The sequence below is a fragment of the Bombus fervidus genome, chromosome 6 (genome assembly GCF_041682495.2).
Source record: "Bombus fervidus isolate BK054 chromosome 6, iyBomFerv1, whole genome shotgun sequence".
Classification (NCBI taxonomy): domain Eukaryota; kingdom Metazoa; phylum Arthropoda; class Insecta; order Hymenoptera; family Apidae; genus Bombus; species Bombus fervidus.
In genome coordinates this window covers 13,148,519-13,173,421 of record NC_091522.1, presented here as the reverse complement: position 1 = coordinate 13,173,421, position 24,903 = coordinate 13,148,519, and the positions used below count along the sequence as shown (strand labels likewise).

General features: G+C 36.8%; 5 protein-coding genes across 7 annotated transcripts in view; 3 read left to right on the top strand and 2 right to left on the bottom strand.

The window, feature by feature from the left end:
* Nucleotides 1-111: 111 nt before the first annotated feature.
* Nucleotides 112-3,908, top strand: LOC139988454 (uncharacterized). The gene is made up of 7 exons (XM_072005920.1): nt 112-421; nt 591-702; nt 780-2,423; nt 2,650-3,010; nt 3,102-3,391; nt 3,466-3,577; nt 3,652-3,908. Exons 1-7 carry the CDS (start codon nt 409-411, stop codon nt 3,772-3,774), a joined length of 2,655 nt encoding a protein of 884 aa, XP_071862021.1. The 5' UTR covers nt 112-408; the 3' UTR covers nt 3,775-3,908.
* Nucleotides 3,909-4,082: 174 nt separating this feature from the next.
* LOC139988470 (beta-1,4-N-acetylgalactosaminyltransferase bre-4) lies at nt 4,083-6,391 on the top strand. The gene is made up of 2 exons (XM_072005967.1): nt 4,083-5,084; nt 5,176-6,391. Exons 1-2 carry the CDS (start codon nt 4,254-4,256, stop codon nt 5,368-5,370), a joined length of 1,026 nt encoding a protein of 341 aa, XP_071862068.1. The 5' UTR covers nt 4,083-4,253; the 3' UTR covers nt 5,371-6,391.
* Nucleotides 6,392-7,157: 766 nt separating this feature from the next.
* On the bottom strand, nt 7,158-13,783 carry LOC139988635 (RNA-binding protein 5). The gene is made up of 8 exons (XM_072006286.1): nt 13,658-13,783; nt 12,311-12,910; nt 12,144-12,213; nt 10,839-10,912; nt 9,859-9,972; nt 9,037-9,784; nt 8,792-8,955; nt 7,158-8,717 (listed from the first exon to the last, which is right to left on the bottom strand). The coding sequence occupies exons 2-8, from the start codon at nt 12,893-12,895 to the stop codon at nt 7,698-7,700; spliced, it is 2,775 nt and encodes a 924-aa protein (XP_071862387.1). The 5' UTR covers nt 12,896-12,910; nt 13,658-13,783; the 3' UTR covers nt 7,158-7,697.
* A 972-nt stretch (nt 13,784-14,755) lies between these two features.
* Nucleotides 14,756-24,903, top strand: part of LOC139988468 (ELAV-like protein 2) — a 51,970-nt gene continuing 41,822 nt past the window's right edge. Inside the window, exon 1 of one of the 2 annotated variants that reach the window (XM_072005956.1) lies at nt 14,756-15,016. The gene's annotated coding sequence lies outside the window, so the exon portion shown is untranslated. Of the gene's footprint in view, nt 15,017-16,895; nt 17,631-24,903 lie in introns of those variants that run through there. The other variant, XM_072005954.1, reaches the window with a different exon arrangement.
* Nucleotides 17,968-24,096, bottom strand: LOC139988458 (cytosolic carboxypeptidase 6). 2 transcript variants are annotated; one of them, XM_072005932.1, is made up of 7 exons: nt 23,981-24,096; nt 20,995-21,359; nt 20,491-20,927; nt 20,224-20,427; nt 19,880-20,103; nt 19,180-19,375; nt 17,968-18,942 (listed from the first exon to the last, which is right to left on the bottom strand). In XM_072005932.1, exons 1-7 carry the CDS (start codon nt 24,000-24,002, stop codon nt 18,639-18,641), a joined length of 1,752 nt encoding a protein of 583 aa, XP_071862033.1. In that variant the 5' UTR covers nt 24,003-24,096; the 3' UTR covers nt 17,968-18,638. The 2 variants fall into 2 exon arrangements, with proteins under 2 accessions (XP_071862033.1, XP_071862032.1); XM_072005931.1 differs by lacking the exon at nt 23,981-24,096 and adding an exon at nt 21,497-21,585.

Below are 24,903 nucleotides of genomic sequence, written 5' to 3'. Positions count from 1 at the left end.
ATTATATACGTTTAACAATTATAATATTAGTCATAAAATTATTTTAATGCACATGTATACATATGTACTTAGAGCTTGCCTATGATCGTATAGTAACAAAGGTTATATTCGATTTAAGCAGCATAGTGATCAGTTGTCTGAATATCTAACCTTAACATAACAAGAAAGTCAAAACCAAAGTGTCTACTAACGCGTATATCAGACGAATTTTCTATATTTCTTAAATTATACCACAGTAAATGTATTTCTTGAATATGTGTGTCAATTCTGATTTATTGTTAGGAACAAGAAACTATTTTTTGATTTAGCAGGACCTTTATGAAAAATACGTATATCGTTGTTTCGGAGAAAGAAGTGTTTAGTAATAATTATTGACAAAGTGTACATTTTTATTTGTATATAAGTGCAATGAATCGCGAAGGTAAATACAATGGCATAAATTTTTCTAAACACGATTAACTGAAAAAGTTATTACTAAAAAATAAAAGTTAATATTACTAAAATTAACCTTTTTTAATATGCATATGATAAGGAATATTGCTTGTGTTTTTGGACCTTTATATTCCTAATGTAGTGGTTACTTATTCCAGAAGAAAGAAGCGATTCCGAAGATGAGCAAGGAAAATCTAGAAGTCCATCGGTGGATTCCCAAAGGTCTATTAGAAGTAGATCTAAATCAAATTCTGCCAGCCGTTCTCCAAGGTTTTACATTCGTATCTATCTAAATAATTCTAAAATATTACTTATAGTATATAACAACATTTAATATTTTCTTTTAGATCTAATCAATCATCACCTGCCCAACCAAGATCACCAGCTTCTGTGATTTCTAATGCTAACTCCAGGAAATCATATTCTAGATCGCCTTCACGATCACCTTCGCGTTCACCTTCCAGAAACCGATCAATTTCACCGTCTTCTGTTAAAAATCGAAGATCATCTAGATCTAGTTCAAAGTCTGTTGGAAGGAAAAGTAATTCTAGATCACCTTCTAAATCTCCATCACCAGAAATAGATGGAAAGGTTACTCAAAGCGAATTACAATCACCACGTTCGATACATTCAGCAAAATCCCGGTCAAGATCAAGAAGTTCTTCTTTAGCAGAATCTAGAAGAAGTCTTGATTTAGCATCGCGAGAAAATTCACGATCTAGATCCAGGTCCAGATCGACGTCGACTAAACGAAGTAACCCGCCGTCTTCCCCAAAAGTGAATTCTCGTTCCTGTTCTAGATCTCCTACACCGTATAAAGCGAATTCTCGATCACCATCCCGTTCCCCTTCTAGATCTCCGAAAACAGTTGTTAGATCCCGATCCCGATCAAATTCGCTAAAATCTCGGTCCCCTTCCAATAGTCCAAATCGAAAATCACGTAGTAGATCTAAATCTCATGAGAAAAAAGCATCGCTTTCCTCATCTTTGGAAGGAAAGACTCACTCACCATCGCCTACTAGAAATTCTCGATCACGTTTTAGATCAAAATCTCAATCGATAGAAAGATCAAGAAAAGATTCTCCTAATTCGCACAATAATACACGTTCAAAATCTCTTACGAGGTCTCCAGATGGCAAACGTAAATCTCGATCTCGATCACGATCTAAATCAGACTCTGGATCAAGGAAACAGTCACCTACAGTATCTCCAAAAGGATCGTTATCTAGATCACCCTCAGCGGAACCTAAGGTGTCACGTTCAAAGTCAAGGACGCCATCTGGTTCGAGGCACGCGTCAAAGTCTAGATCACGTTCGCGATCTGGGTCAAGAAAATCAATGTCAAGGTCAAAATCAAGATCGAAATCCAGATCAATATCTGGATCACGCAAAGGATCACAGTCTCCAGCTTCAAGGAGAAGTTCTCGGTCAAGGTCTAGTTCCAGGTCATCTCGCTCCAGCTCAAAAGCATCTGTTTCTAGGTCGCGTTCTGGATCGCGTTCAAAATCGAGATCTCGATCAAAGTCAAAATCTCCCTCAAGATCAGCTTCACATTCACCGTCAAGATCACGTTCAAGATCACGTTCAAGATCGCGTTCGCCATCACGCTCGCGATCAAGGTCAGTATCAGCTGCCAGATCTAGACATTCATCTCGGTCTAAATCAAGATCAAGATCTCGTTCAGCATCAAAATCTAGGAGATCAAGAAGTCGAAGTGAAGATTCAGGAGGTGCAGTTAAAAAGAGAAGTAGAGTTTTATCCGATTCTGAAGAAGAAGAGGATGGTGTTAAAGCAACAAAAAAGTCAAAACATGAAATAGTAGATTCGGAAAATGATGGAAACGATGAACTAACGAAGATGAAAAAAGAGGGTCATGAACAAGAGGAGGATGGTGATGAAGAAGCAAGGAACAAACAATTTGTAGATAGTACGGCTAATGAACAACAAGAAAATGAAGATTCTGATGATGGAATGATTGCGAATGGAGGATTGTAAGTAAATTAGATTTTATGTCTTTTTGAAGGTTATATGTGTAATAAAAATTTAATGTATATAATATTTAACGTATGCTTATCAGGAGTAGCAGATATTTGTAAGTAACAATATGTAACAATAGATTAAGAATTACAATGAAGTAACAGTTCATAGAAAAAGCTTCATTAAAGAATTTTATAATTCATTATGATTAAAATTTACAATAAACGTACTAATTTTCAGAGATGATTCATTATCAGATTTTGATCGTATGATGGCACGTAAGAAAGAAGAACAATCACGAAGACGCAAAAGAAAGGATATTGATATAATTAACGATAATGACGATATCATAGCTCAATTGTTATCTGATATGAAATCTGCATCAGAGGAAGATAGAAAATTAAATCAACAAAACAAACCAGCTACTAATAAAATTGCAATGTTACCTAAAGTATTATCACAACTTAAAAAACACGATCTTCAATTGGCTTTTTTGGAGCATAATGTATTATCAGTTTTAACGGATTGGTTGGCCCCGATGCCTGATCGGTCCTTACCGTCTTTAAAAATTCGGGACAGTCTTTTGAAGCTTTTGTGGGAAGTAAGTTCATGTTTTAATCATTTATATATTTATATATAAGTATAAAATATATACAAATATAATAAAATAATCTAATATATATATATTTCAGTTTCCACGAATTGATCAAGCTTCTTTAAAGCAATCTGGTATTGGTAAAGCTGTAATGTATCTATATAAACATCCTAAGGAAACAAAAGAAAATAAAGAGCGAGCAGGGAAATTAATTAATGAATGGGCAAGACCTATATTCAATTTATCTGCAGATTTTAAAGCCCTATCAAAAGAAGAAAGAATGCAAAGAGATTTAGAACAGACACCACAAAAGCGAAGAAAATGTGATGATGGTGGTTCTTCTCAGAAATCGCAAGATATTAATAAAGCTTTAAAAGGAGATGCTAAGTATGAATTTTTCAAACTCCTATTATCAGAATAATTAATTTTATTTGGATAATGTAATTAATCTTTCTGTTTAGACCATTGAGACCTGGAGATCCTGGTTGGGTTGGAAGAGCTAGAGTTCCTAGACCTTCCAATAAAGACTATGTTATAAGACCAGATTGGAAATCTGACATTGATATTAGTAGGGTAAATATTACTATCTTATATTTTGTTCTTAGTAAGTTAATGTTTCACAATATATTAATGATATAATATTACAGAGCACGAAGAAACAAATGAATAGATTTGAAAGGCATATGAAAAACTACATGGATAGTAAAAGGATAAAAGCAACTAGAAGAGCTGTGGATATATCTATTGAAGGCCGTAAAATGTCTTTGTAAAGTTAATACATTTTAGTTACTATGAAAAACTGTTATACAAGACTTGTATAATTATAAACCTCAATTCAGATGTGAAATTGTATTGACGTAAGGTTATAATCAGATTTGTGCTTAATAAAAATATTCGATACAAATTTCTGTATACATCCACTTTCATTTTCATTAAAACGCACCGCTTCCATCATTTTACACACGTTCTGATATACCGATTTGTTGGTCTTACGATAGTGTTAGTTGATAATGTGTTCTATTCGTCGGTGGTTCTACCATGTTTTATTCACGTATTGCGCAAACGTAAGTTTTTACTTTGCTGTCAAAATTGAGTTTAGCCTGCATTTGTGTACTTAAAAGCGCGTTCGTATAAATATTTTTATTTAACTCCAAGTTTCATATTTAAGTTGTAAAATAATACTTTGAACTATGTTGAACCTATTGGACAAACTAACAAATTTAAAAATAAATATAACGCACCTGCTTGAATGAAATGTTTATTGGAAGTTGAAACAAAGGTTAGGATGAGGAGTATTATTAATATTTTAAAAATCTTTGTCGCTTTTTTTTATGACTATGCACGAGGATTATCGTACGCTATCATTACGATTTTGATTTTGGGTTATTGCTTACACCCAGCAAGATTTGCATCACATTACACTTTTATAAAAACAGAAGATATTTACGATGAAATGGAAAGATCTTATCCAGCAAGAGATAATTCGTGCACGATCATGATTAATCCGCGCAGATCTCAATTGTTTTATCCCGAGGAACATCCTCGAGAAGATCCCGTAGCAATGGCCCGACGTCTGGGTATATTACCTGGAGGACAGTGGAAACCTCTAAATTGTCACCCTCTTTTCAACGTGGCCATTATATTACCATATAGAAATCGTCAAACACAGCTGACTATTTTTATGAATTATATTCATCCCTTCTTGCAAGCTCAAAATCTTGATTATAGAATATTTGTGATAGAACAAAGTCCAATACGTGAGTTTAATCGTGCTAAACTTTTCAATGTTGGATATGCAGAGGCGACCAAGGTGAATGATTTTCACTGCTTCATCTTTCAAGACATAGATTTAATACCTCAGAATCTGGACAACATTTATGCCTGCACTAAAATGCCCAGACACATGAGTTCAAGTGTAAATACTTTCCGTTACAACTTACCATACAGTGGTTTGTTTGGTGGTGCAATTGCATTAACTCGAAAACAGTTTGAAAAAGTTAATGGATTCTCTAATGTTTTCTATGGATGGGGTGGAGAAGATGATGATTTTTACAGTCGTTTACAATCAAAAGGCCTTCAAGTATGTTAAATATTTATTATCAACTAAGATTATTAACAATGGTGACATGAAATATTGTTAAATTACTTTTTATATTTGAATTAAATTTCAGGTTACACGTTTTGGCCCTGATATTGCTCAATATTACATGTTAATACACAAAAAAGAATCTCCAAACAATGCTAGATTTGAAAATCTTGAGACCAGTGCTAAAAGGTATGATACCGATGGAATCAGTAATTTAGAATATAGAGTTCTTAATCACCAATTAAGACCATTATATTCTTGGATTTTAGCAGATGTTTAGTTTCCTTTACCATCTGTTTAAAAGTGTTTACTGCAATTTAATTTACTTCCCTCAAAGAACTGAAAATAATTCTTATGATATTATAATTAGCAACAATTTATAGAATTGTTATACAGATGTATACTCCTAATATTTATAATTGTAGCCATTAAATTATTTTGTATACCATTTTTATTTTATCATATCTTTTATTTGCACAATTCTGTGAAAATCTGAGAATATAAATCTTTTGATATTCTGCTGTGTCAAACCAAAGATATAATATGTTCAGAGAAGAATAAATTATAATTCTGCGCAATTGGAGAAACAAACTATTAATCAACATAGGATGATAATGTTGTTTAATTGATATTAAAATTCCTTTCAAATATAAAACTTTTATTAATAATTTGTTTTCTAAATATTATGTAATGTATTCAAAAAACAATGTAAACATATTTCCTAATTATGTTCCTGTTTGAATTAACGCGGCATTTCACGAAATCTTGGTTTTTTAAGCAAGTGCAGATTTAATAGTACAAAGATACTTTTTACAAATAGATTATAGTTTGTTCCTCTATTAATGTCCTTTACATGTCAAAGTATTAGCAATTAATATTGTAATCGCATAAACATTTTTCTAACACATTAGTATTAATTTAATTGTTTAATAGCCTTGATATTTCTGGGTATAGTATTTATACTGACTGAAAAGAGACAAACATACTATTATCATTAAAATAAGACCAGTTACTTCTAATATTCAAGTCAGTGGAAACGTAAAATATATTAAGTTTGAAACTAACTAAATATAATTGTCATAATAGAAATATTTCAAATAGTTATTAAGCCACTAGTATTAGCCTTAATTGATTTTTGAGTATTGGTAATGTGATAAAAAAAATGTATACCGAAATGTAAAAAAATTTTTAACTCATATCTAGCGCATGGAATAAAAAATTTTTGATCATTGAAAATATTTCACTTGTCTAAGTGTAAATACAAGTGTTCCAATAGATATTAATATATGCTTCAAGAACTCGAGGAAAGGAAACAAATATAAAATTGTAAATCTATTTAAAAAAGTAATATATAGTTCTACTCTAAGAAAACGTTTTACTGTAAACAACAAATCGGTGAATTATATTCGTACAGTTAAAAAGATTTGGTTACATAATCCTTACAAAAATTTACTATTTCGAATATTAAAATTTCAATATAATAAGACAGATAAGAAAATACAGATAAGACAAAAACAAACTTGAATTATTTAAAAATGAATAGGAGTATATAGCAAGCAATAATGCTGCGTGTACTTTTATTATCGCCTTTTAACCTATTGCTTATTACATGGGTTTAACACATATGATTAAAAAAATAAGATTAAAGTGTACGAATGATTATAGAAATGTGTATGTATAGCGAAAATTGTGTGATCTCCAAAAATACAGAATAAATCATAATAAAAAGAAAGAATCGACATATATGTATGTCTATAAATATATAATTATCTTTGTATAAATATATATATATGTATATATATACATATACATATATATATATACTTATATATATAAGTATGTGAAGTTATTATATATATGTATATACATATACATATACATATATACACACTTATATATATAAGTATGTGAAGTTATTATAACTATATTATAAAGGAATTATGAAATTTAATGTAAATTAGTATAATATAATAAATATATATAGTATACCAGTGATGTTTTTAGTTTCACTGGATCATAAGTATGTAAATTGATTTTCATCCAAAGTAACATTATGAAATTTGAATGAAATGATATAATTTAATTCTCCAGATTTCATAATGCTTCAATGCATTTTCCCTTTTGAAATACAGAAAGTACTGTGTATTGTGCACGAAGTGTTGGACAAAAATTGCTTAGTAAGTGAATTATCTTGTTACTGGTATTTGTGATACACTCTTGGATATGTCCTTCCTTAAGTATCTAATTTTTGTTAAATTAACAAGCATATATTATTGCATGTGACTGTAATGTGAACTTCAGAAGCATCACACATATAAAGTTCAGGAGTATTTTTATATATCAGTTAAATTACGTTATGATTGAATGAATAAGTATGAAATAACAAAAATAATTAATTTACATTATTTCTTAAACATCTTTAAATGAAAATATCAGAATCGGAAAAAAAAAAGAAATATAAACCGTATATATCCCCAAGAATGGAACGACCAAGAAACAACCAGTACATTAAGATGATACGCATATTGTATACCTATTCGTCTATGAAAAATTGAGAGTACAAGTACTTATTTATATATAAAATCTATTTTCACTATATCCAATGTATTATGTATCAGATAGTTCTTGATAACGCGCGTACATCATTTTCTTTACGCAATCTTTGTATGTGTCCCCTGGTAACGCACTGTAAGATGACGATTTTGCTCCTAACCCAGCTGTAGGAACCCTTCTTTCAGCTTCAATGATACTCGTCCTACCTTGGTTCGACTTACCAAGCCCCATTCCTTCACTCCATCCCATTTTTTGTAAAAGTTTATTACCAACATTATCTGAACCAATACCGGCTCTTGTAGGTTCTTCATATGACACCGATATTTCTTCGACCCTAGTTTTTAAGTATTTTTCCTTAAGTTTATTTGGTTGTGGAGGTTCTGGTTCACCATATTTTGCTCTTCTTTCTTTGGCGCGGTCACGATATTTATTGTTTCTTTGCTGTGGATCGTTTGGGTCTAAACCACGTACTTGATACCAATTTTCCAAATTTTGTTTATGAAGATCAGATAACTGTTGGTGTCGAAGCAATGCTTCTTTACTTGGGAATTGTCGTTTACACAATAAGCATGCTAATTTACTCCAATCTGTGTGTTGCCTTTCTTCTTGCTGTACATCCTCTATTTCCTCTTCTGTATCGCTACCACCACCATAGGCAGCAACCAAACCATTATTTCCGCTCTGATCTTCATCCTCATGATAAGAATTTGCAAGAGATTTCTTTTCCAATATAGCGTATCCTGCATCTGCAGCTCCGCTTCCGACACCTTGATTGCCATCACCACCAGCAAATTCAGAATTCCAATTACTCTTTGCATTCTCTTTCTTTTGATTCAAGGTTTTTGCCCAACGTTCCATATCTTTTGCTATCTTTTTCGCTACTTTTACTTTATCTTGTTTGCTGTCTTTCTTTTTAGTTTCATCCTCCTTCGAAGTTTCTTGAATCGCGGTAGTAACTGAAGAAGTTGTTGCTTGATTGGTAATCGTGTTTGTTGAATCTGTACTACTTGCTGTAGCAGTAATTGTAGTTCCACTAGACGTTGTTCCTGTTGCTTGTGTCACGGTTGTAGCAGTCTGCATGTACAAAATCTTTAATAGTAAAAGTTACAAAACTTTGATGTTAATAATGAAATGGAAATTTTAATTACCTTTGCCGGTTGATATGAAAAAGATTCAGCATCCCAGTATAGAAATTGTTGCGTGTGACTATTATAATAATATTGCGAATTTGGATCATAATACAACCCCGTACTTGGATCATAGTAATAACCAGATGACTCATCATAATGATAAGTGCTAACATCTGGCACAGCTGTAAAAAGATATGAATATTAAAAAAATCATTTTGTAGTAAATTTATCCAGAATCATGTTATTAGATTTAAAAAACCTACAATATATTTTACCATCGCTACCATGTGCAGGAACTCTTCCACTCGCTAAGGTAGTACTAGACGGTGCTGTCGGTGTTGGTCTATTTTTCATTTCTTCAGAATCCCCTAATTTTCTAGATGCTTGTAATTGTTGTATCGCAGACTGTGCTACGGCTGCAGCTGCGTTCACTCGATCAGTTTGGTTTAAAGATGGCAATGTAATTGCAGATCCTTGCATTATTTGATTTTGATAATATTGCGTATAATACTGAAGGTAGTGAGCTTTCTGTGCAGGTGTCTTAGCATATAAATTGGCACTATATTCGGCCAATTGAGCAACATCATCTAAAGTATATCTTTGTGGCTGGCTGTCATTTCCTTTCCACGTGTTGGTATTATTTATTTGATGAAGTTTGCAATAAGTAATTTCCACTTTCCTACCATCTACTACCAATCCCTGTTTTGTAAGGGCCGTATGTAAATACATGGCATCCACTACATTGCCCATTTCTAGGTAGCATACACCTCTTGATGTATTTGTAAGAGAATCACGTCCTATACGAATGCTTCGTATCGGCATCGATGAAAGATTTTTCATCGCCTGCAAAACCGAATCTTCGGTTGTTAGTACATCCAATCCACGAAGGAGAACTGTATTCGTAGGATGAGGACTAATTTCATCGCTACCCTCTCCACCTTCTTCGCTCTCTGCTCGAGATGCAGAACATTTGAAACATGTTTCCCTTCTCTTGAAATTGTGTGCACCACACTGTAATTGAAAAGATAACATTGCAATACTTGAGTTACATTAGACGAATAATAAAATCTTATAAATAGGTTTACCTTAACACAGTGCCAATCTTGTGTATTTTTTGCTGGTGGTTTATCTACATGGCAATCTTTCGGTATACTGTACTGCATTAAGGCGCGATATTGGTCCTGCAGCATCAGTACTCCCTGAAACAGAGAATTTCAGTGTTATCCCGTCCAACATCCTCCCAAAGCAGTTGCATAACCCGTAAACTTTCTTCTTGGTTGACGAAATTATAGATTTTTTTCTACTTCATAGCTTTCCGTCTCGAACGAACAGTAAAGAAAATGTCATGGTCTTATAACGTGGGCCATTCCACACGACTTGCGGACCGACTATACGTATATTTGTACATGCGCGGAAACTTCTTTTGCCGATCAAAAGAATCGAATTTGTGGAAACAAGCAAACATACAATGATTTGCTTGCATACAAATTTATACGTGAATAGGAAAAATATCGTGCATAAAAATTGTCATTCTTTTAAAATGCTTGATCATTAAATAATTGCATTGAGAGTATAAAGTTAAAATTGTAAAAGCAGACTTAAATAATACAATGAAAAGAAAAGAAAAAACTATTTTGTAATATTATGAACGTAGCAAAATGTGATTTGTATATAAATAAATTGCCATGCCAAATATAAATATATGCATTGTATGTAGAAGATAAGACGATTGGAATGACCCTCCTCCGATCTTCATTGTTAGTCCACAAACTTTTATGATAGATAGAGGATAGGTAAAAAGCACGCGCCGCGGCCTTTCGATATATAATGTAACTTTATAATCCAATAGACGGAATTGCGAGCGAGTTATAAGAAAAGTCTGCAAAGTATGTGGGGACTCCTAGATAAATAATTAGATATGGTAGATTGAAGTAGCCTTTGATAGGTGCACAGCCATGGCCATGGGGAAGGCCAAGGGGCTGCGTTACCGTGCCTTGCCGCCACGGGGCGTCGGTGGCACGCGTACAACGCATCGGTTGGGTATCTGGACTGAACTTCTTTCTACCTGTTTCATCTCCATCCACCGTGCAGCCTCCTGAGTCGCGTTAAACTCGACGAATGCAAAACCTCGCGAAGCACCTATACAGAGCAAATACACACATATCCAAAGTTAATCCACGTTTTGCCTGGGAGTCTCTACTCTGAGAGGGCAGGCAATCACAGCACCAACCATTGACAGATTGACTTTCGAACGAAGTATTTTCTTCGCTTCGTCGCTTGCTTTCATTTCCATTTGCCTAAAGCTCAGCAGAATGAATTCTACACGGGTGACAGACGATCTTTCTTTAGTATCTTTACGCGATAAGTTTAATTTAATGCCAGACCTACCCAAGTCTCCTATCCTCCTTTCATTTTTTTATGTTCACTACCGTGAATAGATCAAAGGAGCAATAGTGAAAATTGTATAGAAAATACTTCCCCTTTCAAAAATTTCTACTTTAAACAATCATTATTAATATGAATAATATTGGAAAAAATAAAATATTATAAATATGATATTTTTTTATAGATACTAACAACAGAGCCTTATTGTACCGAAAAGAATCACATATTCTATTGTATGTACTCCATACAATAGAATATAATAATTTCGTTATTTCGAAACTAGAATAGTTATATAGATTTGGTTGGTAGATTCATATTCCAATTATTTTATATAATATATAGTATAAGATTAATGATTTTTAGAAATATTTTACATCACCCGTAAGATGAATAATGATGTTCTGATTTCCCTCAAAATATTCTTCCTATGTAATAAATTCTGTTCTTGTTATAAACTTACCTGATTCCAAGATTAGTAAATTAATTAATGATTGGTATTCAATTGAACAATTTTGGGGTATGCATGATTGGTACCGACATAATACTAATATAGATGATTGTACAATATTATAAAAAATTGTTTGAAATTTTTTTGTTTATTTGTACAGTGTGACCTTCTCGTTAGTTGACTCAAAGGCAACATTATTAATTACATCGCGGATTATTTTACGTATTCATATACACACACACATAATTGCACCTACACTAATGCAAGACCGATGTCGATATTTCATGATCGATCACGTATACCGACACGTTACCGTTACACCGGCATTTTCTTTGAGCCAACTAGGGAGAGAATCACTTTGTAAGATCAAATGTTTCGTATATTAGAGATTCCAAACCATTTTTTAAAATGATCATTAAAAATGCAATAATAACTTATGCTACACAAATCTAATGCAACTTGCTGAGATAAAAAGCAATTCACTAATTCGCACATTAGGTTTAGGGGAAGTTAACTTACGAAAATAATGATAGTTACCTGTATCCTTTTTACGAATCAGCCTGATGTCCTTGGGCATGAGGCCACAGTTAAGGATGTCTTGCCGCACCTGTGATACACACATCATAATAATAACAGTGATGTATGCTTGCAAATGCTGGCTCACGAGTGGCCAATTATGTTGGGCCGCTAAGTTGAGAACCTACGTCATTTTCTGTAATATGCTGAGCAAGCCCACGAATCATTATGGTGTTGTTTGGAGATTGAGATTTGTAGTGGATGCCTTCCATGGACGAACCATAGGTACGTCCATGGTCGTGCTCAAAATCCATACTTTCTCGGCTATGATCGTCATCGCGATCCCGATCTCTCTCCTCCCGTTTCCCTCTACGATCTCGATCTCTTTCCCTATCCCTGTCTCGTCTCGAGCGATCTCTATCTCTATCGCGATCACGATCTCGATCTCTGTCTCTTTCTACAGAATCTCTGTCTCTCTGCCTTCCATAACGATCTTCCCTGTCTCTGTAGCTACGATCTCTGTCATCTCTGCTACGATCTCTTCTATCTCTTGAACGATCTCTTTCACGATCTCTATCTCGGCCCCGGTGGTTTCTATATTCTGGACTACGATGATCTCTATCACGATGATCATTGTCACGGTGTTCTACATAATCTGGTGACCTACTGCTTCCATAATCATTACGATAATCATAATCTGAATTATGTCCCCTCCTTTCAGGTCCGTAACCCGGCTCCCAGGGGTCAATATTATTACTGTACATGTTGTCCATGCATGTAAATAATTTCTGGAACAAACAAATCTTCCATTATTGTATTAGTAATTATTTACTAAATAAGAAATGTAAAATATGACAAATTCAATTAATGCATTACTTTGTAATTTAGAATGTTAATAGTCATCCATTAATGTAAAAATGGCAGCTAATAAGCATTTAAAATTAAATTAAAGCAGCGAACAGAGCATATTATTAAATTAAAACCTATTGCTTTATATATGAACTAAGGTATACAAAATAAACTATCATATGTTAAATGCATACAAATTAATTTTATTCAAGAAATAGTAATGTTAACTATATGGAATACATCTGGCATATAGATTTTATATATAAAAATATGAAATTCAATATTTTTTTAATAGTGTAGTCCGATTTGAAAAGTATATTTATTTCTAACAAAAAAATAGTATATTTTGTACGATCATTTTAAATTGTAGTGACAGATTTCATTCGAAATTTTGTACGCATTTTTATCAGTAAACGTAATGGAAAAGAAGAGGCATGTATTTTATAATTATTACAAGTGTAAATAGGATCAAATAGCAATATCCTATTAGGAGACAAGATAAGAAACAATATAAAACAAAAATATCGAAATGAGAATTCCGATCCGCAAAAGTGAACGAAACATCGTGGTGTTGATTAATAATCATCATTCAATGTTATAGAAGAACTATTGAAATAAAACAAAATTTTGAATCGAATGAGTTTTATGGAGGTGTAAATTTATAAAAGCTTCGTATTCTTACTTACTTTACTCGTTATTTATGGAAATAGTCGGAGATTAACGTAATATGCGCAATGGCGTTGTTGCACCTCCTGACAATATGGCGTCGCGTGTGGAAGACGGACTCATTACGTGGTCCAAGAAATATGTTCTATCAGGAAATATTTTGTAGATGGCGCTCCAGCTCGTTCTATGCCGTTACATATTTTTTTCGTAAGAGAAAAATTTTGTTTTAAAATTCTATCAGTATTCTACTAGCCTAATTTTAACACATATATATCAAGCTAAATAACTTTGATATTGTAAATAAACTTTTTACATATTTCATATATATTATTAGGATCATAGTCATATATTCTACTTTGAGCATGCCAATTGATAGGTTGTAGCAGTTTCCATGAAAGTGTCGCGTAATGAAAATAATATAAACGTCTTGATATAAATAATATTTAAATAAATAATATAATATTTTAATAAATTTATAAAATTCTAGACCGTTACATATTTGGAAAGATAATTTTATTACATATACGTACATATAAATGCGAATATAAATTTAAATTTTTCAGTAGGGAAGCTTTTACTGAGAAGAACGCAAGATGGCGTCATTGCGCTGCGTCAGTTTCCCGCGGTAGGATGTTGAAATTGAAACAACTAGAGCGTATGATAAGTATCGTGTGTGATCCAACCTAAATTTTGGACTAATTTTCAAGTGTGTTTATTCCGTTTTGTTATAAACATGTTTTTGATAAAAAATGTATTGACAAAGTAGTATTTTCTATCTTTATGTCTACTTTTGTTTTCCTTATTGTAAAGTTTGGTCATTTATTCCATTAGCTGCTGTAACACGATTTTTCACATAAATTAGCTTTTATTACATATATGTGTATATATATATACACACACACACATATATGTAATATATATATATACCGAAGAGTATCTAGTTTTTGTAAAAGGCTTATTTGATTTAATTTAATGAGATTAAAGAACTGAATGTTTTCGGACAAAGTACGTTGTCAATAATGTGTCTTTGTGTTCAACTGCAAATATCCTTCAAAATTTTTGACAATTATTCTCGTCGGACAGATAAGAATAAGAAAGTGTATCTAAAATATCCTTTTAATTTGAAAATAAATTTTAATCATAATAGTGTATGATTATTATGCAATATGTGGTGTAAATAACTTTGTAAAGTATAACCTCAAACTACGTATTACAAAATTTTAATGGTCAATGTACCAGTGTATTATATTAAAGTCTGTCACTGCTAGACAGCATCAAACAAGGAGCAAAAAAGTGTTCAAATTATCGATCTGTCTACACATTATTCAATGAAGATAACAATTTCATCTTGAAGAAAATGCATAAGGCGGTTTTATTCGGTAAGCTTACATAGAAAATTTTTATATAAATACAATATATATTCATTTCATCTGTTATTAAATAATCGGAATTTAAATACAATATTTTTGTTCATACAATAAACAAAAATTATCTTTTTCGTCATTGGAATGTGTAACGAACTTCGAACGATTATTTATCGATGATGTTATTCTTAGTCATTTGAAAACCACAAATTGATTCGTTACAATAAACCAATTAATTCTTACGATGATAATTAATTTCAATTTCTTTCTCCTATTGATTGCGCAAAATATATGTACTTACATACGTTAGATAGGTTATCCCAAATAAATTTTTACATTTATAATGTACATATGCGGAATTCGCTTTTCGATCTTATGAAATTTTTTGTAACGAATGGTTTGTCTATGTATAAAATGGTAGGATTCTTCGCAATGCGCAACTATCTGCGAAAAGGGTTAAGCTTAGGCAATCGGGGTCGGTTTCCGCCCACGTCGCAACTTACCTATCCAGATCGCGCGATTTCGTTGAAATTCGGCTTTACTCGGTCCTGTAGGTGGTTGTCAGTGGTCGCTGTTGCATGGGATGTCTGATTGCATGCATCAGTGTCAGATAAAGGGTACCTCGACCCTTTTACCTTCCTATAAATCTAGCAAAGTGGTACAGCTACCTTCAGATATTTCCTTTGATATATTGCAAAATTCTATTCATTTCTTTTTCTGATAAAAATTAATTCTAAAGTCTGACGAACATATTTGTACTATTATTCACGAGTATAACCGAGAATTATTGCATGATACACTATACATATTACGGTTTCTGAATTAATTTGGAATGATTAGAAAAATCTTTTTGATTAAAATCTAAACTGATTTGTTACTGATTGAAATTCAAATTTCATTTAGACATTTTCTCTGAATGTGGGAGTACTTTGCCGCGGTGTAACGATTTGCAAGTAGAGGGCATTAATATATATAGTTTATTAGAAATACCATAACAGCGTGGCCGATAAAAAAATCAGGAAACGGGATCTGTCTGCATAGGGTTTCTCTAACCCACGCATACGATTCCAGAATTATTTCATTATTACATCGGTTACGAGCGTGTTAGTGACTCGTCATAGCCCGCTCGTGTTTATTCAGCTATATAGAGGTCGCTAGTTTTACCTAGTCTGGGGATCTGTTCACGATCGCGAGAGTGCACGACAGACGGAGGGACGAGGAACGTTGGAGAGTACGCTCGGTTGAGAGAGCGTGAGAGGCAAACAGGGTACGAATGGAAGACGAGAAGACGAATGAGAAAAGGGGCGAGGGAAAGCTCGAAGATAACCAGATACCGGAAGAAGTGAAAAAGAATAAAGAGAAGGAAGATGTTAAAAATGGAATTAAAAACAAAGAGAAAAAACGTGAAAAATAATAAAAAGTAAAATAAAGGACGGATGAGTCGAGGTGCAAGATAAATGAAAAAGGAGAGAGATAGAGATAGAGATAGGGGGAGGGGAATATGATGGGAAAGGGATTGAAGTAACAGGAGAAACGGAGGAACAAGAGGGGAAAATAATAGAAAGAGAAGGAAGGGAAATCGTGGAAGAGATAGAGAAATGCAAATTGCGAGCTAGGGTTGCAGAAGCGAGTTGGAACGAATGGGAGAAATGGATAGATGGGATGAGATGGAAAATGGGATAGAGAAAGAGAGGAAGAGGCGTCTGTGCGCAATCGGCACGACGCAGACAGCTCGTCTATATACTTGGTTCAACGACCACCGCCCTAGTATCATCCAACCCCGAAGTACCGGGCGGCTCGGTGGTCGCGCTAGATACTAGATTAGGGGTGTAGAGGGGGTTGGAAAGAAGCTAGGGAGTTCGAGGGGGTTGCAACGAGGTGGTTTGGGGAGTGGGTTGGTTGGGGAGGTTGTAGAGGGAGAAGAGTCGAGGTGGTGTTGAGCGGAACGGCCCACGGGCCAGTTCCGTCTCGAGCCCAGGAGTAGAAGAGCTACTGGCCGCTTGTCTGCTCCCTTCTTTCGCTATAGTTTCATTTCTTTCCGTTTTAGTTCATTCTTCAGTTCCGATTGATTGACACGTTGGTACACACACATATATAAACACACACATACACAAACGTACACACGAATACATGTATAATAACATATAGAAAGGTCGCGCGCGACACGTTCGTACACCTGTGGTATACGTGTAACGTATATGTACGTGATCACGCTACCCTTGTCACGCATACACACGCATATTACACGCACACGGACATACGGAAGCGTGCGTGAGCGCGTGCAACGAACAACGTGTTTTGAATATATAATTTGGTCACGTATAGAAAAGAAAGAAAAAAAGATTGATAAAAGGAAAGAAAGAAACGTACACGCAAAAGAAAACAAAAATCATTCGTTGATTGGTTTGTTGTGATCAAGGAGTCGCACGCTCAATAGTCACTGTACCGGCTCTCCTGTTTATCGTATGCTCAATAAACGGATACAGCCGTGATCAGCTAGCGAATCTTTAGGTCCGTATCTGATCAAGTGTACCAGGCCCCGTAGTACCTGTGTCTTCTGTCCATCCAATACGCGTGCAACAAGCTCGCGGATTGCTTGAGTTTTAGGAAACGTAATTCTCGCATTCAGGTACGTGAACAAATTTCTATTATGCGACCTAAGAAAGCAACAGCTTTCGCATTCTTCTTTCCTCTTTCGCGATTTTCTCCACGAAGCCCTCACCGATACGGATGGGTAGCTGTGTAGAAACCCTTGGACGAGATTACCGTTTCATCCGATCTCATTTACACCGTTATCATTGCTATGTAAAGAATCTCTATTATAATCCACGAGATAAATTTTCAGTCTTAAACACGGGAAATCGCGTAAACGATGGACAGAATTTGTCTCGTTCGGGGGTTACGTTTTTATTCAATTAGTGTACCAGATAGTAAAAAGGATTGTGCATGCTTTTTATTCCCTTTCTCCTTAGCATTTATATGTTTGTTTTATTGTTGTAATTCTAAGTTGCCATACAATACGAGTCTCGACTTATTGTCGTTAAACCGAAGGAACGCGAACGTCTTTGTAAAAATAGTTTTCAGTGAATAAGCCGATCGGTCGGGCGTATTAAGAAATATGTACGTAAAGAAAGTAGCACGTGTATAGGAATAAAAGAATGTAACAACTCTACAAATCGATTCTATGATTCGATACAACGTACACGAATCACTGATTGACGTTATTGGCATTGGGCAGTTTCGTATACCATTCGATCCATCAATTTTATGTGTACATTGAGGTAATCGTTAACCTACACCACCGTGTAAAGAAGCTTCTCTACGAAACTGATACGATCGACATTGGGTTCAGATTACACATGGTTACGTTACATTGCTATTCTCTTCTTCTTTCGTCGATCGATCACCTACAAATTCTTGAAAGACCGCGAGTACGCGTTATCGTAGAGCTTCAGGGAGAAATTTTTAATTCTTTAAAGTAGTATTCTTTAAAAATTTCTTTGTGCAAAGAAGAGTCTAAATCTTAGCGGTTCACGTTAGTTAAATCGAATCAGACGCTTCGAAGTTCTTTTTAAAGAATTATTTTACCTATCGATTATCGGTGCTAAGACGACGCTTTGAGGTAAAATGGAGATCGCTATCTGTTCAACTTCGTGGCTTTTCGAGCGACCTTTGCCCTGTTCTTGCTGGTAGCCAGTTCCAAACCGCCCCTTGTCAGCTGATTGAAATCGATAATGGTGAGCCTCGGCTCGGCGGGATGTCTGGACAGGGCCTGCACCCTGTCGAGCGGTGCCCCGGGGCTCCGGAACCTGTAGCTCCGGTTCCTGCACCCGCCGACGCCCGTTCCACTTCCAGTTCCGGTCCCAAGCTGGCTCATCCGCGTGCCGCTCATCGATCGGTAACCGCCGCTCGCGGCCATCTCTGTCTCCTCTTGAAAATACCTGACGATCACGGCCATGCGGATTTCATCATCCAACTTGTTCATTTTCATTCTATCCTGATTCTTAAACCACAACTATTAACTCGTAGAATGAAATTATTTTATCTTTATATAGTAGATTTTACATAGCTGTTTCTATTAAGAAGAGTTTGAGAGTTTGAAAGTTTTCTTAAAAATAGTAGCAGTGTAAAGAAGAGGCGTATGAATTTCTATAACAAAGTAATGGGAGTGAAATTACTCGTGAATACTGGCCAGATGTATAGGCGCAGGTTTCCTGGATGTCTTCGGTCTAGGTTCTCTAAGAACTCGATGCCTTGTTCGTGATTGTCGCGTTCGTTTGGTGGATGGTTGATCGGGAAGACCGGCGGGTATGATGCCCATCAGTTTGTAATATTCTAGGAATACACGGGCCAGATTGCGGCCTAATCTATAATCTGTGATTTAATTGGAAAGTCAAGATAGTTGATTCATCGCATCGTAGCGCAGGCCTACGTTAAGTACCGGATGATCGATTGGCATCCAAACTTTTTAACGCGAAGCTTTCACTTTAATTGATCGTGTTATAAATTATTCAATAGTACTTTGCTTAATTTCCCTCGAAAAACACGGAACGAAGCGAAATAACCGTGCGGCTTAACAGCTGTTTCGTTTGGAATGCTCTCAAGACGGTTTGCCTTCCGAGTGATTAATTACCATTTCCAAGATTGTGGCAATATAAAGTTAGTTGGTTACCTAGTTACCAACTGAATCTATCGGGTTAACACACTTGGACATTTTCGTTTAAACATATATAGATTATTCTAGATTCGTGAAACATTCTGTTGCAAGAATTCCAAAGACGGACGCGACTGGAGAATTTTAAGCGAAACAAATGCTCGTACACAAGTAGAAAATAATTCACGTATTTACGGAAAAGAAATACAGATTTCAAAGGATACATCCTTCCTCGGTGTACGGGAATATTCCAGGCGTCGATTTCCTATTGTATCCGAACATCGATACCTCGATGCTGTAGCAATTTACATGTTCCTTGAGAATGGAACACAGATAACGACGCGCGGTCCCAGCCTTATGGGGATCCTGATTGTACATCGTGTTCCCTATTTCATAGTCTTCGGCGTGTTGCGCTAACAACTTTGGTAACACGATGTGCCTCTCGTACCTGAGAGGCTGGCAGCCGTTGGTTAGATAGTGTCATTTGGAAACGGAAGGATCTTATTTTCTTTACGAATATCTCGAGGAAATTTCTTTAGGAGAAAAAAGAAAAAACGGTTAGAGATACCTGTACACGTCGTCGTAGGTGTTTCCATAAACGAAAAGTCCCGTAGCATTGGTATGAGCGTGCAAATCGAGTACACAGTCCAATGGTGTACGAGAACTCTTATCGAGGTTCTTCAACATCGGTTTGATCGCTACCAGAGCAGGATGCAGCCAATCGGAGATTTTGTTCCACGAACGATTCAAGTCTGCCCCCATCAGAGTGGATCTTTAACAAGAGAACATTCTGTCGCTCGTTTGTTTCTCGTTTGGCAGAGGATTCTCTACTTACCTATAATTGCCAAGAAAAACGCCGTCAGGGTTTAGCATCGGCACTATCTTGAAAACGACATAATTCCTCAACACTTGGGCGATGGGGTGGGAACTGACCAGAAAGTCCATTAGACCTTGGCAGACGAAAGAAGAGGGTGACTCGCCTGGATGTACTCTGGCAAGAACGACCACCACCCTCCTTGAACGATCTTGAGAGTCTTCCAGATTTGAAGTTATCGTGACCAATTCGATTTTCCTCTTTTGTATCGACGTGGCTAAGGTTTCCCTCTTCGTACACGTTAATCTGGTGCAAAGATTATCCAAATGTGCCAGGTAGCGACTGTACGAGTATGGATAGGTCAAAGCAAATTGATACACATCTTCTTCACGGTCGAAAGAAAAGGCGAAACTGAGGACGTAGTGGTTTTGGTGCTGCGCCGATTTGTAGTAAAATACCTAGAGGAAAGTTTCGTGGAATATTTTTCGATATTGGTTTCATCGTTTTCTGTAAACGGTAACTCACTTGGTCTCTGGGAATCCTTTGCCACTTTGGTTTACTGCTGCTCTTCACCAACGGCGTCATTCCGTTTCGAAACAGATTTGCGCTCTTCGATATGTTAACTATGTTAAAGACCACTCGTTGATCCGCTTTCACGTTGTCCACGGTGAAGTTGAACCACAGGCGAAGTCGCGGATTGCAGATATCAGGCCTGATGAACAGATCGTACTCGAATTCTGAGATAAGGTCCACCCTGCCCAAGTTACCGGTCTCGAACGAGGCATCGAAACAAATGTGTCCTTTCTTCGCCTTTCCACTGTGTCCCGGTGGTCGCATTATCATTTTGTTCACGTTTCCCATACCTCCTTCTGTATCGCTGTCCTCGCTGTCTGCACAGTCAAACGTCTCTTTGCAGTTCTCAACATCCTCGTAATTTGTTAAAAGCGTTTTCAATCAAGCGCAATTAAGTAGCAAAAAAAAAAAAAAGAATTAATCGAATCGAAATATGAATAAAAAAGGACCGAACCAGCTCTTTGATAGAGGCTGGTATGTTCCAACGGATCTCGACCCTCCCCATGAGCCATTCCGAAAGAGGAAACGCACTGATCCACTAGGCAGAAGACGTGGCAACAGACTGACTTTCCTCTGGGTCTAAACTACCTTTTATGGTGGGTGTTACCACCTACGTGGATAAAGGCTGTAACACTGATCGTGCCGTTGGATCAGCACGTTACGGTTAATTCTCGTGTCGGTTCTCGTGCGAGGAATCTCTCGTGTGGCCTAGGTTCGTGATTTCGCGCGGTTCAATCGGCGGGAATTCGCGTGGCTGCCACGCGTCAAAGATCCCACAGGATCGACAGAGCAGGCTTTAACGAAACGGACAAAGTCGTTTGCGGTCACGAGAAGCTAGTTGATCGAAATCTAGACGAAGAAAAGAGGCTACATCGGTAATTTACTTTTGGTGCTCGGTAAATTCGGTTCGTTGATATCTTTTTCTAAATCCGATCTTCGTATCCTTTCGTAATCTCGCGCTCGTGGGAACGAACGAAGGTGGCGAGTGAGAGAGCTGTTGCTCCTGGTCACGAAACGCCGGAATTTGAAATTGAGCGATGAACTTTAGTTTTCAACCGTGCGGAGGTCGTGGATCATGTACGAGATACACACGAAATATTTTTCACATTTTATAATATATATATATAAAAATTGGAATAGCAGCATGGGTTAAAGTTATCTTTGTATCGTCTGTATCTCTCAGGGATTGTGTTTAAGTCTGATCTAATATGAAATTTTTAAGACCATCCTCCACGGATTTAAACGGCTTCGTAACTTTCATTCTTTCAATCTGATAGTTCTTCACGTATCTAGTGCATTACAACGTCCTGGATCTATTCTTTCTCGCGTATTAACGATTCGAAGAAGCGAAGAGATTATATTAGAGCCGGCGAGATCCACGTGGCGCGTGCTCGAAGAAGTAAGAAACAGAGACAGGAACGTCCACGTCACGCCTTCGACAAACCACGTCGTGGTGTCTCAAGTCCAGCTGTTTGGTTCTGTTATGCATTGTTCTTTGCCCGATGGGTACATAACGTGTCGCGTGCGGATTTCTAAATCAGGCTTGTTCGATATCTATTTCCATGCGGTTCGTACGATGCCCGTAAATGACACATCTACCAGCTAAAACCTACGCGTCTATAGCCTGGACGGAACGAAAGCACGAAGAAAAAGGGAAATTAAACTCAGTCGGTTAGGCTATAGTGGTTTCCCGTTGAGATTGCACAATTCTCTTATCAATTATTCATCGATTGACGCAAAACCTGACCATTATACCACGAGTCACGTGAACTTAGCCAGTCAATGCTAGTGACCGACAGTGACTCGTTTCTCGTTCGATCAGATTTGATAGAAGCATGGAAAATCGTACGAAGTAGAGCTTTCTCGATTTACGACCATTTAAATTTAGTGTTAGGTATTTTTCTTCTTGAAAGGCTGGACAACGACAAAGGTTGATAGCTTGGCATTAGTGGCAACACTTTATCCACGACGGGACAAGCTTCCACCTCCGAGAAACGTTCTACAATTTGCCCAGGCAAATGTCTGCGGTGTGTTGTCTCGCCTCGATTACGGCTGTGGAAGCAAGAGGGAAAAAAAGAGAAAATTCCTGGGAAATTGGAGGGAAAAAAGGTCTGAGGACACTCTGGAGCTGACGGTTGGGAAGAGCAATTAAAAGTGGGACAAAGAGGCTGGACAGAAAAGCACGGAACAATCAAGGGGACGGCAAGGGTGGCTGGAGGATAGAGAGGGAGAGGATACACTGTGATACGCACCGCTGAACTCATACTAAATCTTCAACAGTTCCGGCTACGAGGGAAAAAAAAAAAAAAGGAAAAAGCGGCCTCGGTCGTTATATTTTTTCTCCTCGACACGGTTTCCCTGGATCGCGATCTAGATCGAACGAAATTAGAGGAATCCAACTATAAGAGGCTTCCTTCTACTTTATTCGTTATTCCGTGACGCGGAAAACGGAAGTTAGGTCAAGAGAGAAAGAGAAAAAGGCGACCAGAGCGGTAATAATAGCTTGGAACAGGGAAGGATATGGCAGCTTCGAGTCACAAAGGGAAAGTCACCCCTCGCACATAGAAAACCGACCGAGAAAGTGTTCCTCTGCGGTGAATTTTGCGATCTACATGTTATATCACGAGGCGAAATGGTCTCCAAAGAGGAACACCTGCCAAATGTCAGAGGGCAATAAGCATCGAGCTAGCGTTGATCCTCGCGTGACTGCTCCTTGAGTCGGTGATTCGGTCGGCTTGACGGATCACAAAAGATCTATCGGGAAACAACGTCGAAATATAGAAGCACACGTTCATAGACAAAACGTTTCTCTCTCGTGTAGAGGTGCGATCACGCAGATAGACGATGTGGCACGTGTTACGTGCTCGCGTTTCAGTCACGGAACGGTTTCTAGCTTGTTACGAACAATTCTCGAAGACGGATCGAGCATAGTACGTACCAGTTTCCTCAGCGTCGGACATATCGAGAGCAGGGTTTGACTTGTCCTGAACTGGTCCACACGAGGCTCAACTTCTCATCGACTGGACGATACTAGCGGCGGATCCACGCGCCTGGTTTCCTTGGTTTGTTGAATCGATAGGTGTCCCTGCTGCCATTTCTTTTCGTTTTTGCCTTCAACCATGAAGTTTTCTGTGTCTCGCGTGACTGTCCCCTGGCTATACGTATAGAGTTTCGACGAAAGTTCATAGAACTAATGCAGACGGTCGTACGGCCGAAATATAAGGAAAATCATTGTAACGTGTGGTATTTTGTTTGGATAAAAGCTAAAGATCTGACCTCTGAAACACAATCTATCAACCTATAACAGGAAGATCGATCATTTCTGTGGTAAATATTTGCTCAAGAACGTTTGTCCTTCTTTCTACGTACTCGATGTAACATGCTGAGTGGGGAAAGATTTTTAAGAACACGTTCGGGATACACGAGCCGCATAGAATATCGAACAATGAATGATTCGTCCTTTATAATGTGGAAGATTCACAATTTCGAAATAACGAGTTTGGCACGCGTTTGATACGCGACTGGGAGCTACGTAATCCGCATGCATAACCCTGGCTCGATTATCAGGCTACGGGGAGACGCACGGATTCAGCCTCCGATGCACGTGTGCAGCCTCGTTCCCGGGTCCACGCAACCCGCTCCGTGCAACATGCAAAGTGAGCTTAAGTCACGCATATTTATTGTTTGGCCAAGCACCCGGATGAGCAAGCGCAAATATGGCGTGTCACTGGGAGAAGGGATGCAGTTATGGAAACTTGCTGTTGCCTCCGAAAAGATACATTCTCGAATAGTTGGTTCAATGCTCCAACAACGCGTAACTATGTTAACTACCTGCGTCCACTAATCGATGAACCCGCATAA

Excerpts from the sequence above, each read along its gene's own strand:
- LOC139988454 (XM_072005920.1), top strand. Across the intron at positions 3,392-3,465 it reads GCTTTAAAAGGAGATGCTAA|ACCATTGAGACCTGGAGATC; the intron begins GTATGAATTTTT and ends CTTTCTGTTTAG. Across the intron at positions 3,578-3,651 it reads CTGACATTGATATTAGTAGG|AGCACGAAGAAACAAATGAA; the intron begins GTAAATATTACT and ends ATAATATTACAG.
- LOC139988470 (XM_072005967.1), top strand. The coding sequence starts at position 4,254 with ATGAAATGTTTATTGGAAGTTGAAACAAAGGTTAGGATGAGGAGTATT. Across the intron at positions 5,085-5,175 it reads TACAATCAAAAGGCCTTCAA|GTTACACGTTTTGGCCCTGA; the intron begins GTATGTTAAATA and ends ATTAAATTTCAG.
- LOC139988635 (XM_072006286.1), bottom strand. The coding sequence starts at position 12,895 with ATGGACAACATGTACAGTAATAATATTGACCCCTGGGAGCCGGGTTAC. Across the intron at positions 12,214-12,310 it reads AGCATATTACAGAAAATGAC|GTGCGGCAAGACATCCTTAA; the intron begins GTAGGTTCTCAA and ends TGTGTATCACAG. Across the intron at positions 9,973-10,838 it reads GGTGGATGGAGATGAAACAG|GGAGTACTGATGCTGCAGGA; the intron begins GTAGAAAGAAGT and ends TCTCTGTTTCAG.
- LOC139988458 (XM_072005931.1), bottom strand. The coding sequence starts at position 21,554 with ATGGCTCATGGGGAGGGTCGAGATCCGTTGGAACATACCAGCCTCTAT. Across the intron at positions 20,104-20,223 it reads ACCTACGACGACGTGTACAG|GTACGAGAGGCACATCGTGT; the intron begins GTATCTCTAACC and ends CCAGCCTCTCAG. Across the intron at positions 19,376-19,879 it reads CCCGTACACCGAGGAAGGAT|ATTATAGATTAGGCCGCAAT; the intron begins GTATCCTTTGAA and ends ATTAAATCACAG.